The sequence below is a fragment of the Micropterus dolomieu genome, linkage group LG14, assembly GCF_021292245.1.
Source record: "Micropterus dolomieu isolate WLL.071019.BEF.003 ecotype Adirondacks linkage group LG14, ASM2129224v1, whole genome shotgun sequence".
In the NCBI taxonomy this organism is placed as follows: domain Eukaryota; kingdom Metazoa; phylum Chordata; class Actinopteri; order Centrarchiformes; family Centrarchidae; genus Micropterus; species Micropterus dolomieu.
This window is the reverse complement of record NC_060163.1, coordinates 1589809-1604081: the sequence shown is the minus strand read 5'-3', so window position 1 is coordinate 1604081 and position 14273 is coordinate 1589809. Positions and strand designations below refer to the sequence as shown.

The 14273-nt window shown below is 41.7% G+C and overlaps 2 protein-coding genes across 2 annotated transcripts in view; both read right to left on the bottom strand.

The window, feature by feature from the left end:
- Window positions 1-14273, bottom strand: part of bms1 (BMS1 ribosome biogenesis factor) — a 654080-nt gene that overhangs the window by 565780 nt on the left and 74027 nt on the right. The gene's annotated exons all lie outside the window — the stretch shown is intronic.
- Window positions 5777-14273, bottom strand: part of LOC123983048 (V-type proton ATPase 116 kDa subunit a1-like) — a 59279-nt gene continuing 50782 nt past the window's right edge. The window contains exon 23 of the mRNA XM_046069163.1: window positions 5777-7780. Coding sequence (XP_045925119.1) covers window positions 7687-7780 — 94 coding nt within the window. The 3' untranslated portion in view covers window positions 5777-7686. The remainder of the gene's footprint in view (window positions 7781-14273) is intronic.

The following is a 14273-nucleotide window of genomic DNA, read 5'->3' as shown; positions in this document are numbered from 1 at the left end:
TAAATCAATATCATAATCTGATATTAGTTCATTTACTAGTACACCTTTAGAAGAGAGAGATCTGATGTTTAAGAGTCCACATTTAACTCTCCTATTCGTTTGCACTATTGCTCTTGTGGTTTTAATTTTTATGAGGTTTTTATGCACAGCTCCTCTTCTGTTTACCTTTTTAAATAATTTCGATGGTCGGGGGGCAGACACCGTCACTATAGGATTTTCACTAAGTAACTCCTGAAATGGAGGAGCAGAGAAGTGTGTTAGACTGCGACTCTGCATAAGGTTTTGGGTGGGTAACTGCTGAATTAGAAGGGCAGAGAAGTGTGTTAGACTGCCTCCTGGTCTCAACTCTGGGTTGTCATGGATTTGGTCCACTAATAAACTTGGCCAGATTTCTAGAAATGAGAGCTGCTCCTTCCCAAGTGGGATGGATGCCGTCTCTCCGGATCAGACCAGGTCTTCCCCAGAAAATGACCTACAAAGCCCACATCGTTTGCTGGACACCACCTCGACAACCAGTGGCGGAATGACGACATGCGGCTATACATGTCATCACTGGTCAGATTTGGCAGGGGTCCAGAGAAAAGGCACACATTACATTTACATTTACTCATTTGACTTACATTTGAGGAACAACATAAAAGACAAGCATCAATAAAGCATCAAATACAGCATGAGAACTACAACTGACAATACATACTAGTAAGAGCACTAATAAATACTAGTAAGAGCTAATAGCACATATTGCATCAATGGGGTAAATACCTAAGGAAAGAAGTAAGAGGAGAGTGAAGTGACATTGACCTGGGAGGACAGAGGAACAGATGTAGTGGGACTGCTACATGTTAGCCTTAGTGTTGAGCCTTTTGCACCATTTCCCGAGAGAGATGGAGGGAGACATGTATAAGATCTGCTAAATGGTGGATTTTCTTGTGCCGTGCTCTTACAGTGGGAGCTGACCAGAGCGGGAATAGAATGGTTGCTTTTGAGTGATTTTGAGAATTAGGTAGTTATAGCCGCCACTTTGCCTGTGAAGAAGGCAGCAAAGGTATCAGCAGACAAGTTTGCGGGTGGTGGAGGTGTAGGAGGATTTAGTAGGGCTTTAAAAGTGGAAAATAATTTCCGTGAGTCAGTGGCACTGCTAATTCTGCCATGTTTACTGCATTGTCTACAGACCTGTTGGCTCTGTAGGCGAACTGCAGGGGGTCCAGGAGAGGGTCTGTAATGGATTTAAGGTGGGACAACACAAAGCGTTCAAAGGACTTCATAACCACAGAGGTCAGGGCGACGGGTCTGTAGTCATTTAGTCCTATGGTTCTTGTTTTTTGGGGGACAGGGATGATGGAGGAGGCTTTGAAGCAGACTGGCACATGGCATGACTCCAGTGAGGTGTTAAAAATGTCTGTGAACACCTGAGACAGCTAATCAGCACAGTGCTTCAGGGTGGATGGGGAGACAGAGTCCGGCCCAGCTGCTTTGCAGGGTTTCTGCCTCCTGAAAAGACCGTTGACTTCCCTCTCTGTGATGGAGAGAGGAGGGGAGGGGGTGGAGCTGGCCAGCTCTGAGGAGGGGGGCGAAGTTGTGGTGGACTGAAGCTGAAGCTGAGTCACGGGGAATGGTGTCCGATTGACTCTCACAGCGGCAGTATAACTGGTTCAGCTCATTTGCCAGGCGAGGATCGTGGAGGACTTTGGGTTTACAGTTTGTGATCTGTCTGAACCCCCTCCAGACAGAAGTGGCGTCGTTGGCAGAGAACTGGTTCTTTAGTCTCTCTGAGTACAGTTGTTTAGCTTCTCGCACCTCCCTACTAAACCTGTACTTTAACTCCCTGCACCCGGCCCTGTCACCACTCCTAAATCCATCCTCCTTTTTCAACCTCAGCTGTCTGAGCTTAGCTGTGAACCAGGGTTTGTCATTATTATAACTCATCCTGGTCCATGTTGGAATGCAGCTGTCCTCACAGAAACTGATCTAGGACGTCACAGCCTCTGTAAACTCATCCAGATTGTTGGAAGCCTTCTTGAAAACGTCCCAGTCAGTGCAGTCCAAACATGCATGGAGGTTCTCAACAGCTTCACTAGTCCACTTCTTTGATGTCCTCACTACAGGTTTACAGAGCTTTAGTTTTTGCCTGTAAGCAGGGATCAGATGGACCATCACGTGATCAGAGTGTCCCAGTGCAGCACGTGTGACGGCGTGATAGGCACTGCTAACTGTGGTGTAGCAGTGATCCAAAGTGTACCCCTCTCTGGTTGGACACTTTATAAACTGTCTGTATTTGGGGAGTTCTTGGCTGAGGTTTCCTTTGTTAAAGTCATGAGAACAATAACAAGGGAGTCCGGGTTTGTCTGCTCCACACACAGTATGTGGTCGGCCAGCATGTGCAGTGCGTCCTGAACGTTGGCCTGGGGCGGAATGTAAACACCGACCAGAGTGAATGAAGCAAACTCACGGGGGAGTAAAACAGTTTACAGTTAATGATAAGAAATTCCAAATCAGGAGAACAGTGCTACTGAATCACTGTAACAAAAAGCAGTCGCCAGTCAGCTTTGTGACTATCTTCATAGCAACAGCTTATTCAAGGATTTTCAGTCAGGGTTTAGAAGACATCATAGCACTGAGACAGCACTGGTGAAAGTTACAAATGACATACTAATTGCATCAGACAACGGACTTGTCTCTGTACTTGTCTTGCTAGATCTGAGCGCTGCTTTCGATACCATCGACCACCATATACTACTACAGACACTGGAATATTTTATTGGCATCAAAGGATCTGCCCTCAGTTGGTGTCCTATTTATTCGAATTTGTATATGTGAATAATGATTCTTCCATGCATATCAGCGTTAATCATGGAGTACCACGAGGTTCAGTGCTCGGACCAATCCTTTTTACCCTATATATGCTTCCTCTCGGTTGAATTATCAGGAACCATGCCATAAATATTATAAAAGTTATATCTCGCAAAGTGTGCATTCAAGATGTCAAAACCTGGATGACCTGTAATTGTCTTATGCTGAACTCAGACAAAACTGAAGTTATTTTACTTGGGCCCGACATTGATACTATGGATGGCATCGCCCTGGCCCCTAGTACCACCGTGAGGAACCTGGGAGCCTGCATGTTACACAAACTTCAAGAACTGCCTACTTTCATTTATGTAACATTGCTAAAATCAGGAACATCCTGTCCCAAAACCCTGCAGAAAAACTGGTCCACGCATTTATTACTTCCCGCCTTGACTATTGCAATTCTTTACTAGCGGGCAGCACAATTAAGCCTCTTAAGCCTCTCCAGCTGATCCAGAATGCAGCAGCGCGTGTTTTGTCAAGAATCAAGATCAAAGAGCATATTTCTCCAGTTCTTGCCTCCCTACAATGGCTCCAACGCTAGAAAAGAGAGGAGCAGTCGTAGAAAAAACAGCCAACATACCTGATTTAAAGCCAGTAGCCTCTACTCTCCCATTCAGAAATTCACTGCAAGGCAAGCCTCCCCTCAAAGTACCGGTACTTTTGGAAAGTACAAACCCCCCCGAGCAGGGACATTTTGGGAGGTAAAATAAAGACCCTAGAACTAAATTTAGACCCTGGTCCCTTCGGTGGAAACGCAGTGAATTCCTCCAAAGGTTCATAGTTCTGGGGTATAGTTCTGTTGGTCGAAACGCAGCTTACTATGGAACCAGTCCCAATTTGGGTTCGGGAAACTAGGGCAGGATTGAGCAAACCTTAAATTATTCATTTTTATTCATTTTAAATCTTTTTTATGATTTTATTTTGCTGATTTTATTCTGATTGTATTTTATGTTGTGTTTTCTTACATGCATTATGTAGTTGATGGTTTATTTTATTTAATTTCAATGCATTTTGTAAAGTGTACTGGGACCATGTATTTTGGTGATTTTGCACTTGAACTTGAACTTGATTATATTTAAATGTTTAAATCAAAATGAATGCTAGAGACAATTCACTAGTTGCCTATAACCCCTAAAGCTATAACCAATGCTCGCTTTCTCTCTCCATTCTCTCATGTTCACTCTAAATGCAGGCATACTGAGTAGTGTGGAGTAACGTGCAATCTGTTGCCTTGACAATATCATATTTTATTTTCATGGGCATTAATGCATTATCGGAATAATAGATAAATAGATCCGAGACTTTTTTCTTTATGATTCTTAATCTTTTTGAGATGCAGGGCTTTTCAAAAAAAAAAATGAAACTCCAGGAGAACATCGGTGAGAGGGAGAAGGACAAAGAAATCAAATGGATTGGCAATCATGGGAGTGCATTTTTCATTATTTATCAGAATCAGATCATTCATATCATATGTAATCTGTCACTTATGTAATTCATGCTACACCAAAACTTCCACCTTGGTTTGTGGTTTTGAACATTACTGACTGAAGTTAAGCGCTGACTTTTAATCATTCGTCCTTTGCTCCAAAAACAATCACTTCAGTTTTATCTGTTTAATTGAAGAAAATTCTGGCACACCATTGCATTGAACAAGTAAATAATAATTTTGTTCAATAACTGGATGTTTTGATACAAAGAAGTTGCAGTGTTAAAGTGAAACTAGACTTTGTTGAAGGTTTGTACATTCTTTGCACTTTTTAAAAGCAGTTTTTCCAGGTGTTTTCAGTATGTTCATAACCACATTTTGCACACTCTCCTGTCTACATCAGTGGAGCTGAGGTGGAGCAGGTGAACAGTTTCAGGTTCCTGAGAATCAGCATCACAGAGAACCTGACATGGTCGTCTCACATCTCCACCCTGGTGAAGAAAGCTCAGAAACGACTGGATTTCTTGAGGAAGCTTAAGAAGGCCAAATTCCCACGCCAAGTTCCTGTAGAAAGCATCCTGACTGGAAACATCACAAACGGGCATGGGAAGTGCACGGCTCAGGACCGGAGGGCACTGCAGCGTCCAGCATTACACACTCAACTTTGTGACTGTTGTAAGTACACCATCCGGGTACTCATAGTGCACTGCATTTTGCCATACTTGCCACTACTTGCACCTATGCTCTTGTCTTGAGTATAGCAATCCTGCTGGCCTAAAAACACGAGCGTCAAAGTCAAAAACGCAAAATTATTAAAAAAAGCACCACAAGTAACGAAATAACAAACAAATAACGAATAAATAGCCTTCTGCCAGTAGAAGTGATGCTGCCTCTGAGCAGGATGCAGTATAAATACAGACTGCAGGTTGTTCTTCATGTGCAGGTGTTTTTTAAACAGCTACACAGAGAAAACATGCTGCTCTGCTCTGATAGCTGTGAGCCTTTATTAGTAACAGCTGATCCAGCTGTGATTAGCTGCCGCTGTCAACAGAGACAGACGTCTCTTCACGTGACACTTTGGAGGAAAGAACGTCTAGTTGCTCTAAAAACAAAGTTCCTTATTTCTTCTCTCCTCGCATAGTTTATTTGAAAAGACAGAAGTGAGAGGAACAGGGATACAGTTAAGACACTTGGGATGTATCCAGGGACAGATAAAGAGAGTGGTGCAGAAGGCTGGGGAAGAGTGTATGTCTGCAGGAAGGGAGTGAGAGGGATGCAAACTGTGACACAGCTAAATAAATTAAACCTGCAAAACATTTTACAGATGTTTTTCAAGTGTCTGTGGGGACTGGGAGATTAAGACAGTGTTTCTAAAATTCCAGCTACGGCTCTGATGCTGCTAATTACCACAGAGGGAACCTGTGGTCTTCAGCGCTCCTGAGGATCTTAGGGTTTACCAGCTTTGCCCAAACAGAGCGCGAGAAAAAACAGGACACAAGATGAATCCCCTGGTCTCTATTTATTATTGATCACAAACACATCACTTTCCAGAACACCAGTCACTGACATGTGTTGTTTGCTCTGGAGCCTTTTGGCATCAGAATGCAAATAAAACTGAAACATCTGATGTAGAGACTTAAAAAGCATGTTTTCTGAAACAAAACAAACCATGAAATCATAAAAATACTACCATGATTGTTACTGTGAATCTAACCTGTGCCTCAGTTTGAGCAGAAGAGAGATGGTTCAGCACAGCACACTTTAAATCATCACCTTCTTTAACCCTTTATGGGCGTGGTGACCAGATGGAAGAATTTATTAAAAATGCTGCTTTCTGTTTCAAAATTAAAGCTTTAGATATGTTGAAAATGTAGTGTACATTTTTCAAAAACAAAGGATGGACAACATTGTGTCACAATTCTTTGAGATATTTTAGCATAAATGCATCAGATCAGCTCTTCAACTGGTTTCCAACAACAACTGAGAGGGAAGTTACAGATCACAGCACAGAGGACACCATGTCTTCATCTCATCATGGACTACTGTGTTCTCTTCTCAAAACAACACTGGGTCATGGTCAGATATTAACAAATCAATACATCTGATCCTTACATTCTATAAACTGGTGGAGTTTCTAGGCAAATTAAGTAGAAATAAAAAATGTGACTTTTGGGTAGGCTACTGATCAAATACTGGGAGTACTCCGATTGCTTCATAGTTATATAACAAATATTTCTGAATATTGAATTCTGGCCATACAACTCCACTTTGTATTTCATGGCAGTACTACAACTCTGCAGTGAGTGGTAGCTGTGGCAGAAGTTAAGCGATGCTGTATGAACAGCACATTCCAACTTCACTCTTAATTTTAGTAATAGTTGAGATCTTGGAACTACAGTACATTTTATCTTGACTGCTTGTGTTTAAGACTCCTATGTAGCGACATCACCGCATTCAGAGATCTCAGCATTTATGACTGGGCTTTTGATACAGTGTTTACCTATGGAATGTATTCTAACTGTATACGAATGTACCATAACAATTCTTCTGCCTTTTGTCTCAATTTCTTTACTTCTTTTGATAATTTGTCAATTCTTTTGGATGGAGTACATGAGGTGCAGTAAAACATCGAGCTCAGGGTAAACACTGGGATTTCTGCAATGTTTGTTTGTGAACTCTCTGATTACACAGGAGTAAGACAGCTGGTCTTACAGTCTTTTTCATGAGCAGGATGAAGGTTTTTCCATTGCAAGTGTTCCATGCTGTACATATACGTAAGGAAGGCTACCTTCCACAGGTCTGAAATAGTTTATTTCAATTCTGGATCCTGGTTCAGTTCCAGGCAACACCTAACCACATTGAGAAAACCTGGTTCCACACGCTCTTCCAACAAAACTGTAGTGCAGTTTATTAGGAGAGGCAATGTTGATGTAGACTCACTACAGGACATTACACCAAGATGCAAAGATTTGGTGCTACAGGCAGATCCAACAGCTGATTTATGTATTGCCTCATAACTGTGGTGGATCTGAACACATTTACACTGACAGTGAAAGCACAGATGTTTGGGTGCATCAAGGTAAGCAGTCCCTCTCACAGATAGAGGAAGTTATCCATATAATTGGCATTACAGAATCTCCTTGACAGATTTCTTGGCAAAAGTGCTTTAAAAGTGAAATCCTTTGCTTACAGTATTATATTATAAAGGATTGGTACGGCTTGGTACATGTGCACTGGAAAAACCCTTAACAAGTACTACATTATAGCTCATACACAAGTTTCACAAATTACCACTAGAGGGTGACAGAGGGCTGCACTTCTCATGCACGCACACACACAATCACATACACCAAGGAGAGAAGGGAAGGCTGGGGACTCTACTGGCTCATCCTAGAGGGGCTGAGGCCTGCTCACTCATCAAATCGTCCCTCCAGGATGCTCTCAAATGAGAAAGGGACAAACTTGAAGCCCTGGCCGACGTAGAACTTGTTCTGGAACTCCACCCTGAAAAGGAGGAGAAACAGGAAGAAAATGGTGGTGAAACTGGGGTTTAAAAACATCTATATAGACATGTCACAAGATGAAAGTGTTGAATATTATTCTTGTCAGGGTGAACTGGGGAAGATTGTTCTCAAGCTGAAACACTTTTTGTCAGTTAATAAGAAAATAACTGTGAGCTTGGACAGCGAGCAGTGAGTTTTGTCTGATTGGTGGCTCTTCTTATACACTTGTCCATCAAACACACCAGGCAACTTCCTGTTTTTATCTGATATTATTCCCAAAATGGTCAACATATTTGACCCATTGACTGTTTGACCACCAGATAGATACAGTTTATAACCAACAAGCATTGACTAAAAGCAGACAGAGCCTAACTGATGTTGGATTTGGGAGGCTGCTGCCAACAATTTTGGAAACTTTCAAAAGAGCATCTCTGTTCTCTATTCAAAAGAACCCTGGATCATGATCAGGAAACAACAAATCAATCCATCCATTTAATCCAAACATTTATTTATTTATTTATTATATAAACTGTGGAGTAAAATGAAAAATGAAACATTTCTGGACATACTGATCAAATACTGGGAGGAATCGTATTGCTTTGTAGTCATTTTACAAATACGTTCATCATGGCCTACAACTCCACATTGTGTCATTTATATGCACACTACATTAAAGGATAATTGCCCCGGCCTTTCTGTGTGGAGTTTGCATGTTCTCCCCGTATCTGCATGGGTTCTCTCCAGGTGCTCCGGCTTCCTTCCACCGTCCAAAGACATTCAGGCTAGGTTGATTGGTGACCCTAAACTGTCCTTTGGAGTGTGAGTGTTTGTCTGTCTATGTGGCCCTGCGATGGACTGGCGGCCTGTCCAGGGTGTACCCCGCCTTTCGCCCCATCGCAGCTGGGATTGGCTCCAGCCCCCGCGACAAGCGCTTGACGATGGATTGATACAATCAGTACTGTGTCTTCCTGGCCGACCTGACTCATTGTCTGACAGGCAACTACCGCCAAAACATCTTTATTCTAATCAGACATCTTCACTTAGCGGTCATACCAACAGAGCGACTGACGTGGCAGTGATCACTTTTTTAAATGACTTTGACTTTTCCAGTCAAAACAAACATGAAACCAGAACAGTTGGCATGTATGTCCTGAAGTACAGTGTTGATGAATATCAATATCAAAAGGCGTTTAGTGAAATGGCTGAAAAAGTGTTTTAAGAAATGACCATGATAAAAATGACAATAGTCTCTATCTTATTTGAAGTAGCCTGCATGGCAGCGACTGGATGATTTTAAGGAACAATTACAGCCAGCCTTGTTTGTCACATGGCTTCATGTAGTTCTACCAGAAGCTTCTGTGTCTACATAAGAAGCTCACACTACTACAGGATGTATGAAAGAGCACTGGTTCACTCCAGCAAACACATCAGTATTGTTCCCATGTGTTGTGTGGGAGCTGGGTCTGCTTGCTAATGTCGGAATTTGAACATTTTGTTCCAAGAGACTCAAACTATTATTATTGCTATACTCATACTGTATAAATTAAAGTGCGTCTCTGTAGGTGGTTTAATATGTATATTTGTAAGTTTTAACTATTGGCTTAATTAATGGTAAAATCATAGTTATAAACATTAATAACAACAAAGCTTGGGTTGCCAGTTGCCAATCCCAGATTCCTATTGACCACTTGGATTGGACCGAAATCTACTAAACTACAGACTTGATGGATCAAAACCCCTTAATGAATGTGTTACTAACATTTCAAACCGATTATTAGGAATCAGATTATTAGAAAGTGAGTACATATTTGGGAATTACCAACATTTATAACGATTAAAACCATATAGAAAGGATAAACCCAAGAAAATGGTAGTTTTAACACCAGTTGCACCACCAAGCTGATAACATACCAACAAGTGCCCGTGCCCAAGAGAAGGAGCATGGACACCTGAAGAGCCATTTGTGGATATCCCAACTGGACCTTTGTGAAAACAGCCACAAGACCCAGGAAGAACATCAACACTACGCATGATAAAGAAAAGAAGAGTAAACGCAACAACATTGTGGAGTATCAGAGAAACTAAGGAGGATTTTCAACAAACACCACATCCCTGTGTTTTGTAAACCCAAGAACACACTAAGAAAGAAACTGGTCCACCCCAAAGACCACACACCCAAACACAAGAAAAGCAATCTAGGGTATGCGGTCCACACAAACGCATGGCTCAACACAGAAGGGCTAACTCCTCAGGTCAAGACTTAGCAGTTTACTTACATTTGAAGTACAAGGGACACTCTTTCAAGGACTACAATGTACATATTTTGGAAGGGAGGACAGATGCTTTGAAAGAGGAGTGATAGAAGCCATTTACACCAGAGTAGAGAAACGATCTCTCAATAGGGGGAGAGGTCTGCAACATCACTTATCCCCCACCTACAATGCTGTCCTTTCATCCCTTTTTCATCCAGAGTGAACAAAGTCTTCTGGCCTTTGTGACAATGCCAACAACGGCTGTTCAGACTTGGCCTCAGGAGACTCTAATGACCATAGCGACTCTACTCGTTACAACAACCAGGAGAACTAACGAGCCAAGCGTATCCATCACATTGATAACGACTGCACAGAGGCTAAATAACTGGGATTCCTTGCCAGTCACTCAGAACTGAAGAAGCATCTTGGATGACAGGCGAAACGTGTTCGTGTGCGAAAGTATTTTCAACCAGTTGCACTTGATTTTAACCCACTCTGGTTAAAGCAGGAAGGTTATAAGCCATGAGACTGGTTCATTCTACTTCCTGAACATGATTCAATAAAGCCTCAGATTCATTTTATAGCTGCACTGCAGCATGGCATTGGGGAAATTCACACACACATCACACACACACACACACACACACACACACACACACACACACACGAGAGCACTAGGTACAAATGAACTGTGAGAGTCAGTGGATGGGACATTTATAAGGAAAACAGTCTTATGGTCTGCACAAGCTCAGATTGCTATGTGACCAAATATGGCTGCTGAGAGTCACAGTCACTGACACATCTCAAAAATCTACCAATACAACGACGAGCTGCCTGCTCATTCAGAAAAAGTTATTTTCATGTCATACTGAAAATGAACTTTTTTTACAAATATGTGATCCTGTTGATCAGTTTTTGAAGACCTTTCCATTGTGCCTGCTACCTCAGACGACAAGGGAGTTGGAAACGTATGGAGAATGATAACCGCACTTTTCAAAATACAGATTCTGTTCATTCTTGCCCATTTCCCCCAAATTAAGGGGTTAATGTCTTAAAATGAAAAAAAGTCTCAGAGAGCTTTAAGACAATAAACACCCACATGTTCTTTTTATCCCAGTTATCGCTTTCTAAGATAGTGTAACAACTTTTTTAAACGGTAGTATACACTGGGGCGGCTGTGGCAGTCCAGCACCTTTGCATAGCACCTCATTAAGGTAGAAAAGTGCTATATACTGTAAATACAACCCAGTTACAGAAAGGGTCTTCTACAAGTGAACTGCACTTAATTTTCTGATTCGTCTGCAGTAAAATGAAAATCATTGCAGTCAGTCTGTTTTTCCTCTGAGGTTTTTCTCTGTTACTTAAATCCTAGAATTTTCCTCAGGATGCTAAATGTACTTGCATCCACAGTTAGAATGCTGTAATTCTAAAATCCTGACAACCTCTGATGTCTTCATTTAAGAGGAGGGGATTTTCAGATCCCGCTGGTTCCTGGCCTCAGTGAGCCAGGGGAGTGCCCAGGAATGTCTCCCAGCCGTGGCAAATATTTGGCCTGCCTGAGCTGTGAGAGGGCAGCACTTAAAAAGAGGAAAGAAATGAGAGATCCTCTCATCTGCCTCACCACACAGCTGCGGAGGTGGAAAAAATACCTAACACACACTACACTTGACTTACTCTGGTGTGCGGCGTATGTTTGTGCAAATAACTCATCAACATGCGTGTGTGAAGAGTGGACAGCAGAGCAGAGGGTCCAGGTTGACTGCTGCTTACTTTGAACATGACTGTTTCCATTCACTCACCTCTGTGAAAAATACTACAATTCTCCTTTTAACCTTAGCAGAGACTCGTTGAGCTGCTGCTTTATTAACAAGGTGCCACACAGTCATACAGTTACACACACTGGAGCCTGAAAGCTGCGCAGTACACCCACAGCCTCTTTCTGTGGGCCACTGGAAGCTTATGCATTTTAGACAAGATCATGGAAAGACTCACTTTGTGATGGCTGAAGCACTGAGCTCCATTCTGTTCAGACAGTGTGACTCCTGCTTCAGAGGACACCCTTCCTTTTTAGCTCCCCGTTTCACTCAGTGGTCATGTCATTTAAATACCAAATCCATTTTACAGCTTTTTTGTTACTCAGTATAAGCACTCCAAGTCTTATTGTAATAAATCCTTTGAACAGACCAAAACCAACAACGTGTTAGTCCATCTCTATACTTTCTGACTTCCCTATGTCTCTGGCTCTCACAAACTCATTGGTTACTACTGAAGCTGGAAAATCTGGAAAAATAGCTCCAAATATATAGTTTCATTAAAAAAAACAAAGATTAAAAATGATTAAAACAGCTGGTCGCTGGGGTTTTTAATGTTTCTCAAACAGGAGCAAACAGTGAATATTTTGGGGACTTTTTTCAGTGGCAAATGAATCCACATGTGGAGCTCTAGTGAGTATCTGGGGCAGCAGGACATGTGTGGGACTGAGTTAGAATAAACTACAGTGTGTGTGTGTGTGTGTGTGTGTGTGTGTGTGTGTGTGTGTGTGTGTGTGTGTGTGTGTGTGTGTTCATGGTGATGAAGGAACATGTCACCCTGTGCAGCAGTGAGGCTCACTGATGGGTTTTAATAGTTTGTGGACAACAATAGAGCTCTACGGCTCAGAGGAAGAGGAGACAACAGGCTGTACTATTGTTTCTGTATTGAGATGTGTTATCTCCATTTGCACCGTGTTCCTGTATCTGGCTGTGTTTTCTCACTTTGCAGCACTCTTTCTAATTGCTACGCACGTGTTGTCAAATTGTTGAATATGTTTTCTTAATTTGTAAATTGTCTATGAGCATGTGTTTTCTTAAGCTGCAGTGTGTTGAGCTACAGTTTTAGGTGCCTTTTATGTTTTCTAACAAGAAAAGTACAGTAGTTGTCTTTTCTGATTATTACTCTACAAGAATTGTGATTACAAACCACTTATCATAAGTAAGCTGTTGTTCCGAAACTATAATATTATATAATATAATATAAAAACTACACTTCATAAACACCTATCATTTCAGCACATTACCATGAATTTTGGTATAGATATTCATGGTCCTCAGACAATTATTGTTAATCCAAATTTTGGTGACTTTCTGACCACATTTCCGGCGACATTTCCCAGGAACTTTGTTCAGGATATTAAAGGGCTGATTCACCCAAATTACAAAAAAAACTATTTTAACACAATGTACCACAAAACCTCCGTGAGAAAAAAAAAATAAAAATATATATATATATATATATATATTTTTTATTTTTTTTTTTTTTTTTCAATTTTGAATGGAACAACTCTTTCACTTTTACAAAACTCTCTCTCCCTCACAGTACGTAGTTATTTTTACTTTTTAAACTTGATACGCAGAACTATCGGACTGTAAATGAATCAGTCCCTAAGTGTTATCACTGGATGCATTTAAATATCCACTCTCTGCTGAAAGGGATGTTTCTCTCTTGGGATAATGAACATTTATCATACGTCACTTTCACAGCACTTCCTCCTCAGTTCTCTGCAGTTGTCCGTCTGTGTCCACATCTCAAAAAACTGTTACTGAGAATAAAATGGGTCTTTTAATATGATTCCAGATTACAGCTGCTATCTTCCGACAAGTTATATTGCTTACGACCTGTAATTACTAACAGCCTGCTCATGCACATGTTTTTATGAAGTCTGATTACTGCATGGCTGTATCTTACAGGTGTGGTCCTGTGCCAGGGTAATCCATGACTGACACCCCTGTGTCAGTCATGGATTACACTGGTGCAGGCTGGATCAGCAGGGTGGAGGTGGTGCTAGGAGGCGATGGAGCTGGACGGTGTGAGGTTATCTGGAGTCCTGGACGCTCACAGTTTGGTTTGGACCACGTTGGGTCAGGAATGTTTCAGGTTGCTGGCATTCCTCATGTGCATGTAAAACTGAAGAAGTTCAACTTTGGCAGAGGTACATGGTTCAAGAGGTGAACAATGAGAGCTCGCTGGGTGTTTGTTTTCTCTCAATGTGGAATTCATTGTGTTGCCACATGTGAGCTGCATGTGCTCCGTGCATGTGATGTATGTGTATATGGGCGCATGTGCTCACAGTGCACATACATATAATAGGCATTTGCGTGTGTGTGTGTGTGTGTGTGTGAGTGTGTGTTAGTGGGTGTGGGTGTGTGAGTGTGTGTGTGTGTGTGTGTGTGTGTGTGTGTGTGAGTGTGTGTGTGTGTGTGTGTG